This window comes from Lontra canadensis, unplaced genomic scaffold (assembly GCF_010015895.1).
Source record: "Lontra canadensis isolate GAN:19392208 unplaced genomic scaffold, GSC_riverotter_1.0 scaffold45, whole genome shotgun sequence".
In the NCBI taxonomy this organism is placed as follows: Eukaryota; Metazoa; Chordata; class Mammalia; order Carnivora; family Mustelidae; genus Lontra; species Lontra canadensis.
Window position 1 is genome coordinate 14,344,270 of NW_022631039.1, and position 12,561 is coordinate 14,356,830.

General features: G+C 58.4%; 1 protein-coding gene and 1 long non-coding RNA gene across 5 annotated transcripts; one reads left to right on the forward strand and one right to left on the reverse strand.

The window, feature by feature from the left end:
* Positions 1-4,402: 4,402 nt before the first annotated feature.
* LOC116876289 lies at positions 4,403-6,021 on the reverse strand. Its single transcript, XR_004384371.1, has 2 exons — positions 5,959-6,021; positions 4,403-4,752 (listed from the first exon to the last, which is right to left on the reverse strand). It is a non-coding gene; the product is annotated as an uncharacterized LOC116876289 (long non-coding RNA).
* Positions 6,022-9,215: 3,194 nt separating this feature from the next.
* PSMG3 (proteasome assembly chaperone 3) lies at positions 9,216-11,051 on the forward strand. Of its 4 annotated transcripts, none has more exons than XM_032872812.1 (3): positions 9,216-9,236; positions 9,749-9,985; positions 10,538-11,051. In XM_032872812.1, exons 2-3 carry the CDS (start codon positions 9,770-9,772, stop codon positions 10,688-10,690), a joined length of 369 nt encoding a protein of 122 aa, XP_032728703.1. In that variant the 5' UTR covers positions 9,216-9,236; positions 9,749-9,769; the 3' UTR covers positions 10,691-11,051. The 4 variants fall into 4 exon arrangements, with proteins under 4 accessions (XP_032728703.1, XP_032728702.1, XP_032728701.1 ...); XM_032872811.1 differs by lacking the exon at positions 9,216-9,236 and adding an exon at positions 9,446-9,466; XM_032872810.1 differs by lacking the exon at positions 9,216-9,236 and adding an exon at positions 9,485-9,618.
* The last annotated feature ends 1,510 nt before the right edge of the window (positions 11,052-12,561 follow it).

The window sequence follows — 12,561 nt, forward strand, 5'->3', positions numbered from 1 at the left end:
AAGGATGAGGCCAGGAAAGCAGGTCACCCAAAGCCACAGAGGACAGCTCAGTGTCCACAGGAGGGCTGCCACCAGAACAGAGGCTATATCAGGTCTCCTCCAGACACTGTGTGTGGCGCCCCTCCCCCGGTGTCCCCAGCCCCCATGGCCACCACCCCCTCCCCAGGCAGGAAGGGGCCCAGATGCTCAGAGAAGGGCAAAGGGGGCCTGGCAGGCGTGGCTGACCCCCTAATGAAGCCATCGTACCACCATAATGAAGACCTCATGTACCTCCAGTGACACTTAGCAAATCCAGGCACAAATAAATAACCCAAGTCCAATTGAATTAACCTTCAACTGATCAGCACGGCTAAACAAATTATCCCGAGGCCCGAACGAGATTAAAAGGCCTGGCGCAGACTGGGATCATTCGGCGGGAGGGTTCATTGGCTTTAACGAGTTTAAGCCAAATCCCCGATGTTCTTTTTTCTGGTTTCAGGGTGCTCTGCTCCCTGAGTGCAGCCTTTGGGGGCCCATGGCCCCTGGGGGTGCTGCAGAGGGAAACCAGACACACAGCAGTGGGGAGAGAAAGCGGGACACCCTCTCGTGCAAAAGAGGCTGTTGCAGGACTGGTTCCTGGGGACGATGACAGAGCCCAGCCTGATTTCCCAGGAGACCAGCAGGTACTGGCAGCAGACACAGGGCTGTCCTTGTGGCCCAAACCCCCTGCAGCACCACCGTGAGCAAAGCCCACCTTCCTTTGGCCCCAGGCCCCCCTCCCAGATCCAAGGCCTAGAGTGGGGGGGGTTCTCCCTCCCCAGAGCAGCCCCTGCCCGCAGCACCACGCACGGGGACCCCACACACACGAGGACCTGGAGTCATCAGACTCACAGACACAGAGAGCAGACAGTGGGACTGGGGGAGCAGGCAGGGGTCCGTGCATCACGGGGACAGGATCTCCATGGGGGGATGGAACATTCTGGAGCTGGACATGAGGACGGTGCCCCTGAACTGAACGCTGAGAAATAGTTAAAGGGTTAAGTCTTATATTTATTTTATCACAATTAAAATTATCCAAAAAAAGCATGTGGCCCGTGAGCCAAGAGATAGGTCAGGAAGAATGAGGCAGGGTGTGTGGGAGTCCCCAAGCGGTTATCCACAGGGGAAGGAGGGTAGGGAAGGGGCTCTGGGGAGGGGGCCAGCAGCTACCAAGGGCGCACGGGGTAGGGAACAGGAGGCTGGACTGAATCCTGACCCCACAAAGCCCTGGGTCCCCTGCGCCACCACCCACACACTGGGGACCTGATCCTGTCTCCCTTTTCTCTGTGGCTCCCAGGAAGGTCAGAGCTAAACCTGAGGCCCCATAATAGCAACTCTGGGGGGAGCAGAGGCCAGCATGCACCCCTCTGTGTTTGTATCGTGGCCTTGACTGTCTAGTCTAGCTTACGATTCCTGCTCCTGATTTCAGATGTCCCATCTGAGGACTTACGTCCCTCCTGCTGCACACACCTGACAGTCCCCCCAGGGAACTTCTCGCCCCTCTCACAGGGTGGCAGCACCGGGTCTGGCCCTGGGGACGGGCTCAGCGGGTGCCCGTGACAACACCTTCAAGGTCTTTGTGGTTAGGTGACCGTGCCGCTGGGGGGAAGGAGACACCCAGATACGACAGAGGCGGACAGAGATGGGGACAGAAGGGGGAGCAAGAAGTTGAGAGGGGAGCGAGAAGGACAGAAGAAGTGAGAAAGCAGATGGGCTCCTCGGGGATCTGCCCCCCGAGAGAAGAGGCAGGCTGGAGGAACGGGGGGGGGGGGGGTGGTGGGAAGCGCCGGGGGAAGCAGAAGCCCCTCTTCCCCAGGGGGAGTGAGGACCACAGGACAGACACCAGGGTCCCTCCACCCACACAGGGCTCTGCAGGCCACAAGCGTTCTGTGGCCTCTGCTGCCGCCCAGAGGTGTTCGCTGGTAACACAGGCTCTCTCCGCCCAGCCTTTCCTGGAGTGCAGGCTGCAGCCCTCCTGCACCTCCTTCTGGGCCAAGACCCAGCCCAAACCGCCTGGGTTCTCCATGGGACTGTGGGCACGTCCTCAGGGCACAAGGCTCCCGGGCCACGGAGGTCATGAGCATGCTTCCGGCCCCATGTCCTTTCCTGGCTATGAGAACAAAATACAACAGGGTCCACGTGTGCCGATGGAGATGGGAAATGCCAGCACATCTGCACCCGCTGCCCCTGACAGCTCCTGACAGTGTCACAACCGGCCTTTCCCACCAGGCCGCAGACCCTGTGTGCCCAGGGCCACCCCACTGTGGCCTCCCTCGGGCGCCTTCCTCCTCCTTTCAGCCCTGATCTGCCAGTGCCGTTTCAGTGCCGACCTCTCTGCCGGGACCTGCAGCCACCCGCTCGCCACCTGCCTTCTCTGGGCAGCCCAGAGCCCTCACACCAGCTCCAGCTGCAAATGCTCAGCCAGTGGGAGCCTAAGAAACCTCTCTCTCCTGGACAGACGGACGACTGCAGCCCCTTCAGGGCATCAGGCAGGGCGGGCCCCAGCGGCGGCAGGAATCAGACCCGCGTGCCCCAAGGGGCTGTGGGTGACACAGTCCGGGCAGGGCCCTGCTGGCGCCGGTGGCAGGCCATGTTCTCCATGTGGGACCCGAGGCAGGGTGAGACCTCCCGTCGGTTCTGCCCGCCAGGAGCCATGTCTGTTTGCTCCCACATGGTGTTCACTCTTTCTTTCTGCGCAGACCCTGAGGCTGGTTTGCAAGGTATGGTTTCACGGGTGCAGACGAACCCTAAGAGTCACGTCAGCACAGCCACGGCCAAGGTGCAGATGGTCCCCTCTGGGGTCTGTTGTCAAAGCCGTCCCTGAATCCCAACCGGCCCCGGGAACCTGCTTTCGGTTCTAATAAGTGGGCCCTCGCGGAGCCCCAGAGGCGGTCGGGCCTCACAGACTCTGTGCTCCGCTCCTTGCTCTCAGCACAGGCTTTGGGGGTCCCCCCGTGCTGTTGCAGTCCCCACTAAGTCCTTCACTTCTTGCGAATACACAGCAGCCTCCCATTACATGGATGTACCCCTCTGTGTCGGCACGCCCCTGCCGAGAGCGCGTGGGGTGCATGGGGGTCTTCTGCCGGCTGTAGACCGAGGAATGGCCCACCACCGCTCCAGGAAACCGCTAACCCGCTCTCCAGAGTGCCCGTGCCATCCCCCGTTCCCGCCGGCCCTGCATGCAGCCGGTTCTTACTTGGCTCAGGTCCGTGTCTTGTTCCATCTGGAACCTTCCAGCAGGACTAAGTGTCTCCCTGTGTTATCAGTTCTGCATGCACAGAACTACAGGCAATTTGGACTCAAAATCCCCCCAAACACTTTGCGTCCAGCCCCCCAAATGCAGATATCCCCCCCACCATCCCACGAGTCCCTACCCCAGCCGACCGACCACCTGGTCTCCATTCCCCTGAAAGGGAACATACTCACTACCTCCCGGGCACGGCCCTGGAGTTTCTGGTCGGCATGTCCTCAAGCCGAAGTCTGCCCTCCTCGAGCCTCCACCTGGAGCAATGGAGCAGTCCACAGACGTGGAACAGGCTTCAGAAGGTGGGAGGCACCTGGGGGCCACGTGGCCCATGTGCCCATTTTACAGTTGAGGGTTTGCAGCTGGAGGCCCGGGGGAGAGGAAGGGAATGGTCCAAGGCCACAGGTGAGCCCACCCTGGAGGCCTGGGTTCCCTCGACCTCGTCCTCCTGGCTCCTGAGCCCCAGCCCCTCGAGCCGAGGTGTGACAGACCTCCCAAATGCAGCCCAGTCCAACAAGCGTGTTTTGAGGCCCCGTGGCACTCAGCACTGGCTTCCCTCTTCTGGTTGGAAACAGAGTGGGAGCTGGGCCTCCATGCGGACAGGCGAGCTTTGCGACAGGTTCCATGCCAGGGGAAATAACCACTTAAAATATTGAAAGAAAGGCTTCCCGAAATTGGGCATGGATTAAGGTTTCATTTATTAAGGAGCTAAACAAATACGTGGGTGCAAGGCCATTGTCAGCATTTCTAAGGAGGCCAGAAAGTCTCGCTCTGGGAATAGAACGTTATACCGGCCAAGCTTTACTGAGTTCGAGGGGATCAATGCGCCGTCCAGAGCTCCCAGATCCGGGTGGGCAGGGAACCGGATCCAAAAACAAGGGGTTTTGTTATGTTTACTGTGCGGTGTTAAGTGAAAACAGTCCCACCGACATAAAACTCCGAAGCTCGGGACCGGGTAGGCCACACAGCCCTTGCCTCCCATGGCTGAGCGGAGGCTACACCCAACAGGAAACACCACCGGCCTCCGCGGGAAAATGATGTTGCTCCTTCTTACCCTGTGCTGCAGACATTCCAGAAAAGATCTTTAAATGCTCCCTGGGAAGAGGATTTATCCCCTTTCCGGATGAACCGCTCCCCAGATCCTTATAAACTGGACTCAGTTTTAATGATATTCGTTAATTTCCCTTGGGAAAAATTTGAATTTCACAGACACCCGGAGTTTTGTTTTTGTAATAAAATATACGCAATTGTCGATTGGTTGTCTTTAATCTTTTTCTTTTTTTCTCTGAAAACCTTGGTGGCCTGTATTTCCCTCTGCTTGGATAAGCCTAGTTTGGAAAAAAAGAATTAATTGTTCATTGTTTTTCCAGAAAACCGGGTGCTGCTGAAGGTAATTTCTGTCTTATGGAGAACCCTAATTAGAACCGCTTCTGATTCCGTGCCACTGTGTGTTCGAGGGTGTCCGTGACCGTCGTGCATGGCGTCACTCCCTGCTGGGGCACAGAAAGGGCAGGCATGGGCTGGGGTAAATGCGGGACCCCCAGGGCAGGGCATCCCCAGCCCTGGCGGCAGCAGGGACACCACTCAGATTCGCAGACAGCCGTGAGGTGGACATGCCCATGTGCCTGCCCTTGCCTCCCCTGGGGCTTCTCATGCCCACTCTGTCCTAACCCTGCCCGGGCATCCTCCAAAACACCACCACCTTTCCCCAGGGACAGGATCAGGGCATGAGGACCTCACAGCCTTGGCCGCATCAGGGCCTGCAATTAGATGTCTCCCGAGCCGTCTTGGGGGCATTAGGGGACCAGGTAGATGGGTGAACATGGCCATGTGATGACGTCAGCTCCCCACAAACGCCCCCAGTGCAGAGGCCACCAGTCGCACAAGGTCCCGTGAAGGGAAGGCAGCCCGGGTGTCCACCAGGCCCTTGCATGTGACCTCGTTTAATCCTCCCAGTTACCAAGCAACCAAGAGCTGGTCTGTCCAAAAGAGAGAAGCCCCCAGTGCCAGAGGGGCATGCATGACCCCGGTCCACACTGTGCTGAGTGGATGGAGCCAGCCACAAAGGCCACGTGGCTTGGGGTGGGGGCTTGCTGGTGTTGTCCACATGGGCAAATCTGTGGAAACACAAAGCGGGTGCATGGTTTTCAGGGGGTTGGGAGGGTGGGGCGCTCAGATAGTTTGTTGGGTCCGTTATGATCTCCTTTGACGTGATTGCCGACAAGGACTTGCTGACTCTCAGGTGTGGGAGGAGATGCTCGTACATGAACTCATTTCCCCAAGTTTCCACAGGGTGGTTGGTTCAGGGACAGGCACGTGGCTCAGGCTGGTCTAGGGAGACTGGCCTGGATGTTCCCGGGGGATTGTGAGGAAGAAAGCGATAGCAGTTTCAGAGTTGAGAGATGGAGAGAATTGTCGGAGTGTCTGGGACTTCCCGGCTGTCCAGTGAGCCTGTCTGTCCTCCTTTGGAGCAAAGGTGTCTGTCCCCTCTGCCTGGAAGAACCCTAATGGAAACACCTCCCCTCATGCAGTCCTAAGTCTCCACCGCCTCATGGGGGTAAAATGCGTTTATCTAATGCCGTGTCTCGGGCCTGCATCACAGGCATGATCTCCAGCTCTCCGAATCCCCGGGTCCTCTTAGGAGACTGGCCGGGACACGTGAGAGGGGCAATCATTTCCACAAGTAACACCTCCACCTGTCACGCCGGCTCACTGCCAGTGTAGACACTGCTGTGTCTACGAGCCCCTCCCTTGGGCAGACCCCCAAGCCACAGCAGAGTCCCTCACAGATGGGGTTGGGGAGGGCGTGGACAGCAGAGACCCTCCCTCTGGCAGACTCGGGGACAGCAGCTCAGAGAGCCTCCTGCAGGCCTGGAGCGTGCAAGCCTGCGGGTCAAGGGTCTCAGAGTCTCCGAGGCTGATTTGCTTTCATGCCAGTAACAACTTGCTGCCACATTCCTCACCCGGCATGTGGCAGCAAGTTGTTACTCACCTGATGATGAAAGGACAGATGATTAATAATAAAGGTAATAAATAATGCACAGATATGTAAGTAAGTATGAAAATACGTAAAGTCAGAGCTAATTCCATAAAGCTCCGGGAAATCACGGCACACGCGCCACCTCACTCACTCCTGCCAGGCCGGCACACTCCATTTCTGAGCCAAGAAGCTGAGGCCCACGGGGAAAGTTGCCCCAAGGCACCGTTAGTAAGGGCCAAGGGGGTAGATTCCGGAAACTTCCAAGGCTGACGTCTTAGGCACATGAGCCCACGGAGGGAAACAGAGTCATCACAACACAAAGCATTTCCCAAATGCACTGACCGTTTACAAGACCGGGCTCCCTTGAAATGTCCCTCCGTCTCCCCCACCCCACGCACAGGCACAGAGCTGCAAGTTCTGGAAAGCACACTGTGAGGCTGTAGGCGAGCGGCGCATCAGGAAAGACGCGAGATTTCAGAAAGCTGGTGAAGGTCGATACTGGGGAACGTGGCGGCAAGTGTGGGAGGGCCTGGTAGTGCCAGACAGGCAGGCGGCGGGGCCGGCTGGTGAGAGGACAGCATTCCAAGGGCAGACGTGCGTATCACAAGATTAGGAGAGGCTCTGGGGTAAATGGATGGTGCCCTTGGACCACCCTCTTCCCTACACAGCTGGGAATGCTGCTGTCGAAGGATTTGTTGGAAAAATTAAGAACCTGCCAAACCAACGCTTGGTTCTTTGGTGGCGCAAATTAACAGAGGATGGCATTCATAACCTAGAATTCCTTGAATACAAGACAATTTCAAGATATTTTCTTTGGTTGCCACTTTTTAAGATAAATTCTCGAACTCTTCTGCCCCACCGGTGACACTATCGCTACTTAGCTCTCATTTTAAGTGAACTCACTTAAGGGAATTCGCCTCCCCCTGGAGAACGGCCAACTGTAGGCAATGAGCTGGGCCCCGTTACTCTAAGTGCCCACGTCCTGCCCACACATCCACTCGGGCTGCCAGGAAGCCCCTCCGAGACTTCCCAGCTTCTTTCCTTCATATGCAGCCTCTCCCCCAGATCTAGACCAACAAACAAGCGACAGACACTGACATAACTGCTTAAGTGTCATCAAGACACCCGCCACTCTGCTCTTGCCCATCTTTTATGGTGAGAACTTTATGTCAGAGTTGGGTTTGGGGGGGGGCGGGGGGGTGTCAAACTTGTGTCTATTTGCATAGAGAATGCATGAATATGTGAACAGCAGTAAACTCGCCTTTGGAATGTTTCCAACCGCAGAGCAAGGAATTGGCCATTTGCTTTGAGGTGTGTGTGGGTGGATGTGGGTTTAAATTTAGCCCCAACAAAAACACTCTCCAGAGAAATTGATACCCTTCCTCCTTTTTGAGTATTGGCACCTGGAAAGTCATAATCTTTCCCTCTGTGAGCCTGCTGCAAGAAAGCTCAAAAGCGGGTTCCTTTTGATTTTTATTTCTATTTTGATAATGTTTTGTATACATGCCTTTTATTTTAAGCCACCAGAAATCGTTTTGGAAGGCACATGCTTCATTGGACTTGACACGGGTTGTCTAAGGAGTCATTAAATCACTAGAAAAGGGAGCAAAGATTAGGGATGCCAAGGCTTCCTAAAGGGCTCAGTGGGGTGGGCAGACCAGGTGGAGGGGAACCACACCCCCGCAGGGGCTGTCAGGAAACTGGAGGGCAAGGCCTCTGAGTGTGGGGTGCTGAAGGGCTGTCACTCACAGGGCCTGCAGGCTCAAGCTACCCCAGTATCAGTGCAAGACCCTCACCCTGACAACACACTGCCATCGTGGAGAAAGGATGAGCCCTCACGGGCTGTCAGAGGTGGGGGTGGACCAGACATCCTCCTGCCACAAGAGCCACCCTGGTCCCTTCTCCCCCTATCTGGGCACCTGGGCGCAGAGCCCTCAGACCAGAAACCCAGGGCAAGCAACTGAAGCCCGTATCCAGCCCTTACCAGCTTTAGGACCCGAGGCAAGCTTTCCCAACCTGAACAGCCTGTCTACAGGACACTTTGCACAATGCCTGTCACCCACCTCAGCCTGAGGAATCTGATGGATGGGAGCTGGAAGGGTGGCTCAGATGGACCCCCAGGGTTGGGGCCCACGGGAGAGTGGGATGGAGGGCTCGCGCGTGGGCGCGCGCGCGCGCGCACACACACACACACACACACACACACACACACGCAGAGCTGGGTGCCCCCGGGCAGCGGGGCGGAAGGACTGCCCTGCAGACTATCCCGGGAGAGTGGGGAGGGTTCGCCTCCGCCCTGCAGCTCGCCCCAGGAGGGCTGGGGGCCCCGGGAGAATGGGATGGAGGGCTCGCCCCCCACCACGGGCCTCCCTCCCCCTGCAGACCGCCCCCACCCCTGCAGACTACCCCGTGAGAGTGGGGAGGGCTCGCCTCCGCCCCGCAGCTCGCCCCGGGAGGGCTGGGGTCCCCGGGAGAGTGGGACGGAGGGCTCGCCCCCCCACAGGCCGCCCCCGCCCCGGAGCCCTCGGCCCCGGCCTAGCCGTGGGGCCACCGCGCCGTCCCCGCATCCCCGCCCGGGTCAGCAGGACGCCCCGTGCCCTGGCTCCGGGATGGGACTCCCGCCGGACACACCCAGGTCCCTGTGCCCGCTCTCCGTGGGGCGACCTCCGCACTGCTCCGCTCCCACAGCCCCAGGGTCGCCATGTGGGGTAACGAATCCACAGCCAGGCAGCCCCCCCGACCACCGAGGACACCCCGCGGGAGCAGCCAGAGGCCGGGTGGCCGAGACTCGCAGGTGGGGGATGCAGCCCCTCGCCCAGAACAGCCTGCCCCTCTCCGCAGCGGGGAAGGGCGCCGCTCAGGAGCCAGAGGCCCCGCCGGGACCGGAAACCCCCAAGCACACTTCCGGTGGAGGGGGCCGCAGGGCCGGTGGGCGGGGCCCCTGCGGGGGCGGGCCCGCGTCGCCCACCGGGCGTCACTTCCGGGCGCGGCGCGGTGAGCGCGGGCAGCATGGCGGGTGGGATGGGTAGCGAGGGCGCCCCGCGGGGCCCCCGGCCTCCCGCCGCCCTCTGCCCTTAGCCCGCGCGGGGGGTGCCTCCTTGTCCTGCGGGGGCGGTCGTCTTCCCAAGCGGAAGGAGAAGCTCAGAGGGCGGCGGGGGCGCGGCCACCTGCTGGAGCCTGGGCTTGTGCACCTGCGGGAGCCTGGGCTTGTGCACCTGCGGCGGGTGGGCGTGGAGCCTGGTCCCGGCACAGAGACGGGCGAGTGCCCCGACGGCCCGCCTTCTCGGCGCAGCCCGCACGTCTGCACACGCGCGCCCTGGAGCGGCTTCTGAGGGCTCCCGGTGAAGGCGGCGGGCACGCGCGGGCGCCTGCTCGGGTGGGTTTGAGCGGCTGGGCGTGCTCGTGCCTCTGTGCGAATACCAGGCGGTGCTAATGCTGGAGCACGAGCACCTCCGACACGGTTTGAGTGACCTTTTTTTCCTCTCTTTGCTTGGTAAACATTTAAGTGCCACTGAAAAGACCCATCCATGGAAGGCAAACCCTTGCTGACTTCCAAACAGAAGACGGAAGTGGTGTGTGGGGTCCCCACGCAGGTGGTCTGCACATCCTTCAGCAGTCATATTCTGGTGGTGGTGACCCAGTTCGGGAAGATGGGTACCCTGGTCTCCCTGGAGCCCAGCACCGTGGCTGGTGACATCAGCAAGCCCGTGCTCACCACCAAAGTCCTTCTTGGGCAGGACGAGGTAAAGTGGTGGGAAGGGGTCCCCACGCTGGAGGGAAAACTGCTTGTGTGGCTGCGGTTTGTGAGTAGGGGCTGGAGCCCACAGGCTCCACACTGTTTTCTGAGGCCTGTGCAGCTGTGAGGGCACCTGCCTGCCCCTGGTGCATGCTTTCCCCAGCGTATCAGTGTTTTACCTAGCAGAGAGGCGGTACTGATTTTGTAAGATTTGACCCTCTCGTGCGACCTTGGAGCCGCTGAGATTTGACAGACCCCACCCCAGCCCTGTAGAATACCTTCCATGATTCCTTCTGGATGACAGCCTGTTGGAAGAGACCAAGGAATCAGAAGGCACCAAGGAAATGAGTGTAATGGTGCCTCTCTAGCGTTTTGTTTAGGACTGGAGTGTTCTGGAGTCGGTTGAACACTAAACCAGTGTTGCATTGAACTTACATGGAGGGGGTTGATTATTGGGGGTGCAGGAAGTCAGGAGGGTTCCTGAGGGACACTCTGTGAAGGCACTAAGGGAAAACAGATTTGTCACAATTAAAATGGTTTTTCTCCTTCCCTTTACCAGCCTCTCATCCACGTCTTTGCAAAGAACCTGGTGACGTTTGTGTCTCAGGAGGCTGGAAACAGAGCAGTCCTCCTGGCCCTGGCCGTGAAGGACAGGAGTGTGGAGGGGCTGAAGGCCTTGAAGGAGGTGATCCAGTCCTGCCAGGTGTGGTGACCCTGGAGCCAGCAGCCGCGCCTGCTACTCAGCGAGCCAAGGGGACACGCGGATACCCTCTCGATATGGAAACACTCCCTCGGTTAGGCAGGAGGAGCAGCTCTGGCTTAGCTCTAGAAGCCAGAGGAAATATGCACGTCCCAGGCAGACCCGTACTTTGGGCGCTAACATACCCGCGGATGGAGGAAAGCTGAGGATTGTGTCTTGGGGGTTTGTGAACGGTTTTTACTAGGGTCCAAACAGCTGCTTGTATTCAAGACTGAGAGATGAGTCATTAGGTTGGAGTCCTGGCCCTCCGTGTGCAGTATCTGTCGTTGAAGGAAATTTTTTTTATTCACAATAAATGCCTATCCCCAAATAACTCACCAGCCTTCCTGGCGATACTGAGAACTAGCGTCCCACGGTGCAGGCTCGGTTCAGCACACTACGCGGAGGTGGGAGGAGACCTTGTTTGGCAAGGTTCACATGCTCTACACACTTCTTTTGCTCCTCCTTCTCTGACTTCTCTGGACAGCTATGAACTTCCATTCCGCAAACATCTCTTACTGTCCTGCTGCGTGACAGGTCCAGTGAGGTGCTGGCTTCGGGATGGCGTTTGCCCCTGCAGACAGCAGCTCGGTCCCTCTGGGCTGGTCCTCATCCCCCACTAGCCACAGTGGCGTGTTGCTGTCCATGTTCCGTGTGACTGTGAGTCCACCGCACAGGATTGGAGACCAGAGAGGATGCGGGCTCAGGGTCTGGAAGCTGGGGTCCCAGTGTAAAGAGCGGAGCCCAGCTAGCTTGGTCAGTGGAGTGTGCAACTCGATCTCGGGGCTGTGCGTTCTGGCCCCACGGTGGACATAGAGAGGACCTAAAAATAAAATCTTAAAAGAGATCTCTGTACAGAAAACACTTTGGGTGGCATCCATGTCCTCATAAGATCAGAAGGGGATGTTTTTATTTGGTTTCCCTCAGAATCAACAGCTTCTGAGACCCTGAAGTTCTTGACTTTAGAAACTCCTCTCCAAGAGGCGATTGATAGGACTAGTTCAACTTGCCAGTCTGGTCTAGAGGCAAGCATGAGTTTGCTGAAGATGAGACAGAGGGAGAGTTTTCAAGGGCTCATTCTGTCAGCACACAGTGCCCATGCAATGTCACCATCAGCCCTGTCCCACTGGGATCACAGACTGGCTGACGGTGACCGCAGGGGTCACCCATGGGAATCCTGCCAACTTCCCAGAGTGGGTGCCGATGCTTGAGCAGGGAAGGCCCCTCATGCTGCTGCTGCAGGGAGCCTGGGTGACCAGGGGAAACAGGCAAGCCCGTCCCTGAGAGACACAGGGCTCCTTTGTGGCCAGCTCTGCCCCACCTCCCGACCTCTCAGGCAGACTGCATCCAGCCTGGCCGCTCCTACCCCACCTGTGTCCACACTGCCACTCCCCCGGTTAGATTCTGGCCCCCAACGCCACTTGGTGGGTCCCTCGGCAGGACTGGGACCAGGGCCAGGTCTAAGGACACAGGAGCCGACTGAAGAGAGGAGGAGACGTCCACACACATGTGGACCCCCAAGGCCTGGGGTGTCCCGGTGGGTGAGGAGGACCTCCCCCCGCCCTCCAGCAGAAGCAGAGGCCTGGTGTCCTCAGATTAATACTTCAAAGCAATAGTTATGCAGTGCTCATCTAAAAATTAGGTGTTTGTGCTGTGGGATCACGACTCCTCCCATCACACAAGCAGGGAGCCCGAGGCACGGAGAGGGTCCCAGTCTGAGTCTGGGTTCAGAGTTGCAGCTTTCGGTGTTCTGGTTTGGTCCCTAAATTTGTCTCTATGGGACTAGCACACCTGCCTGTCACAGTGACCAGGCTCAGGGTACAGCCTTTGTTGCATGTACCCTA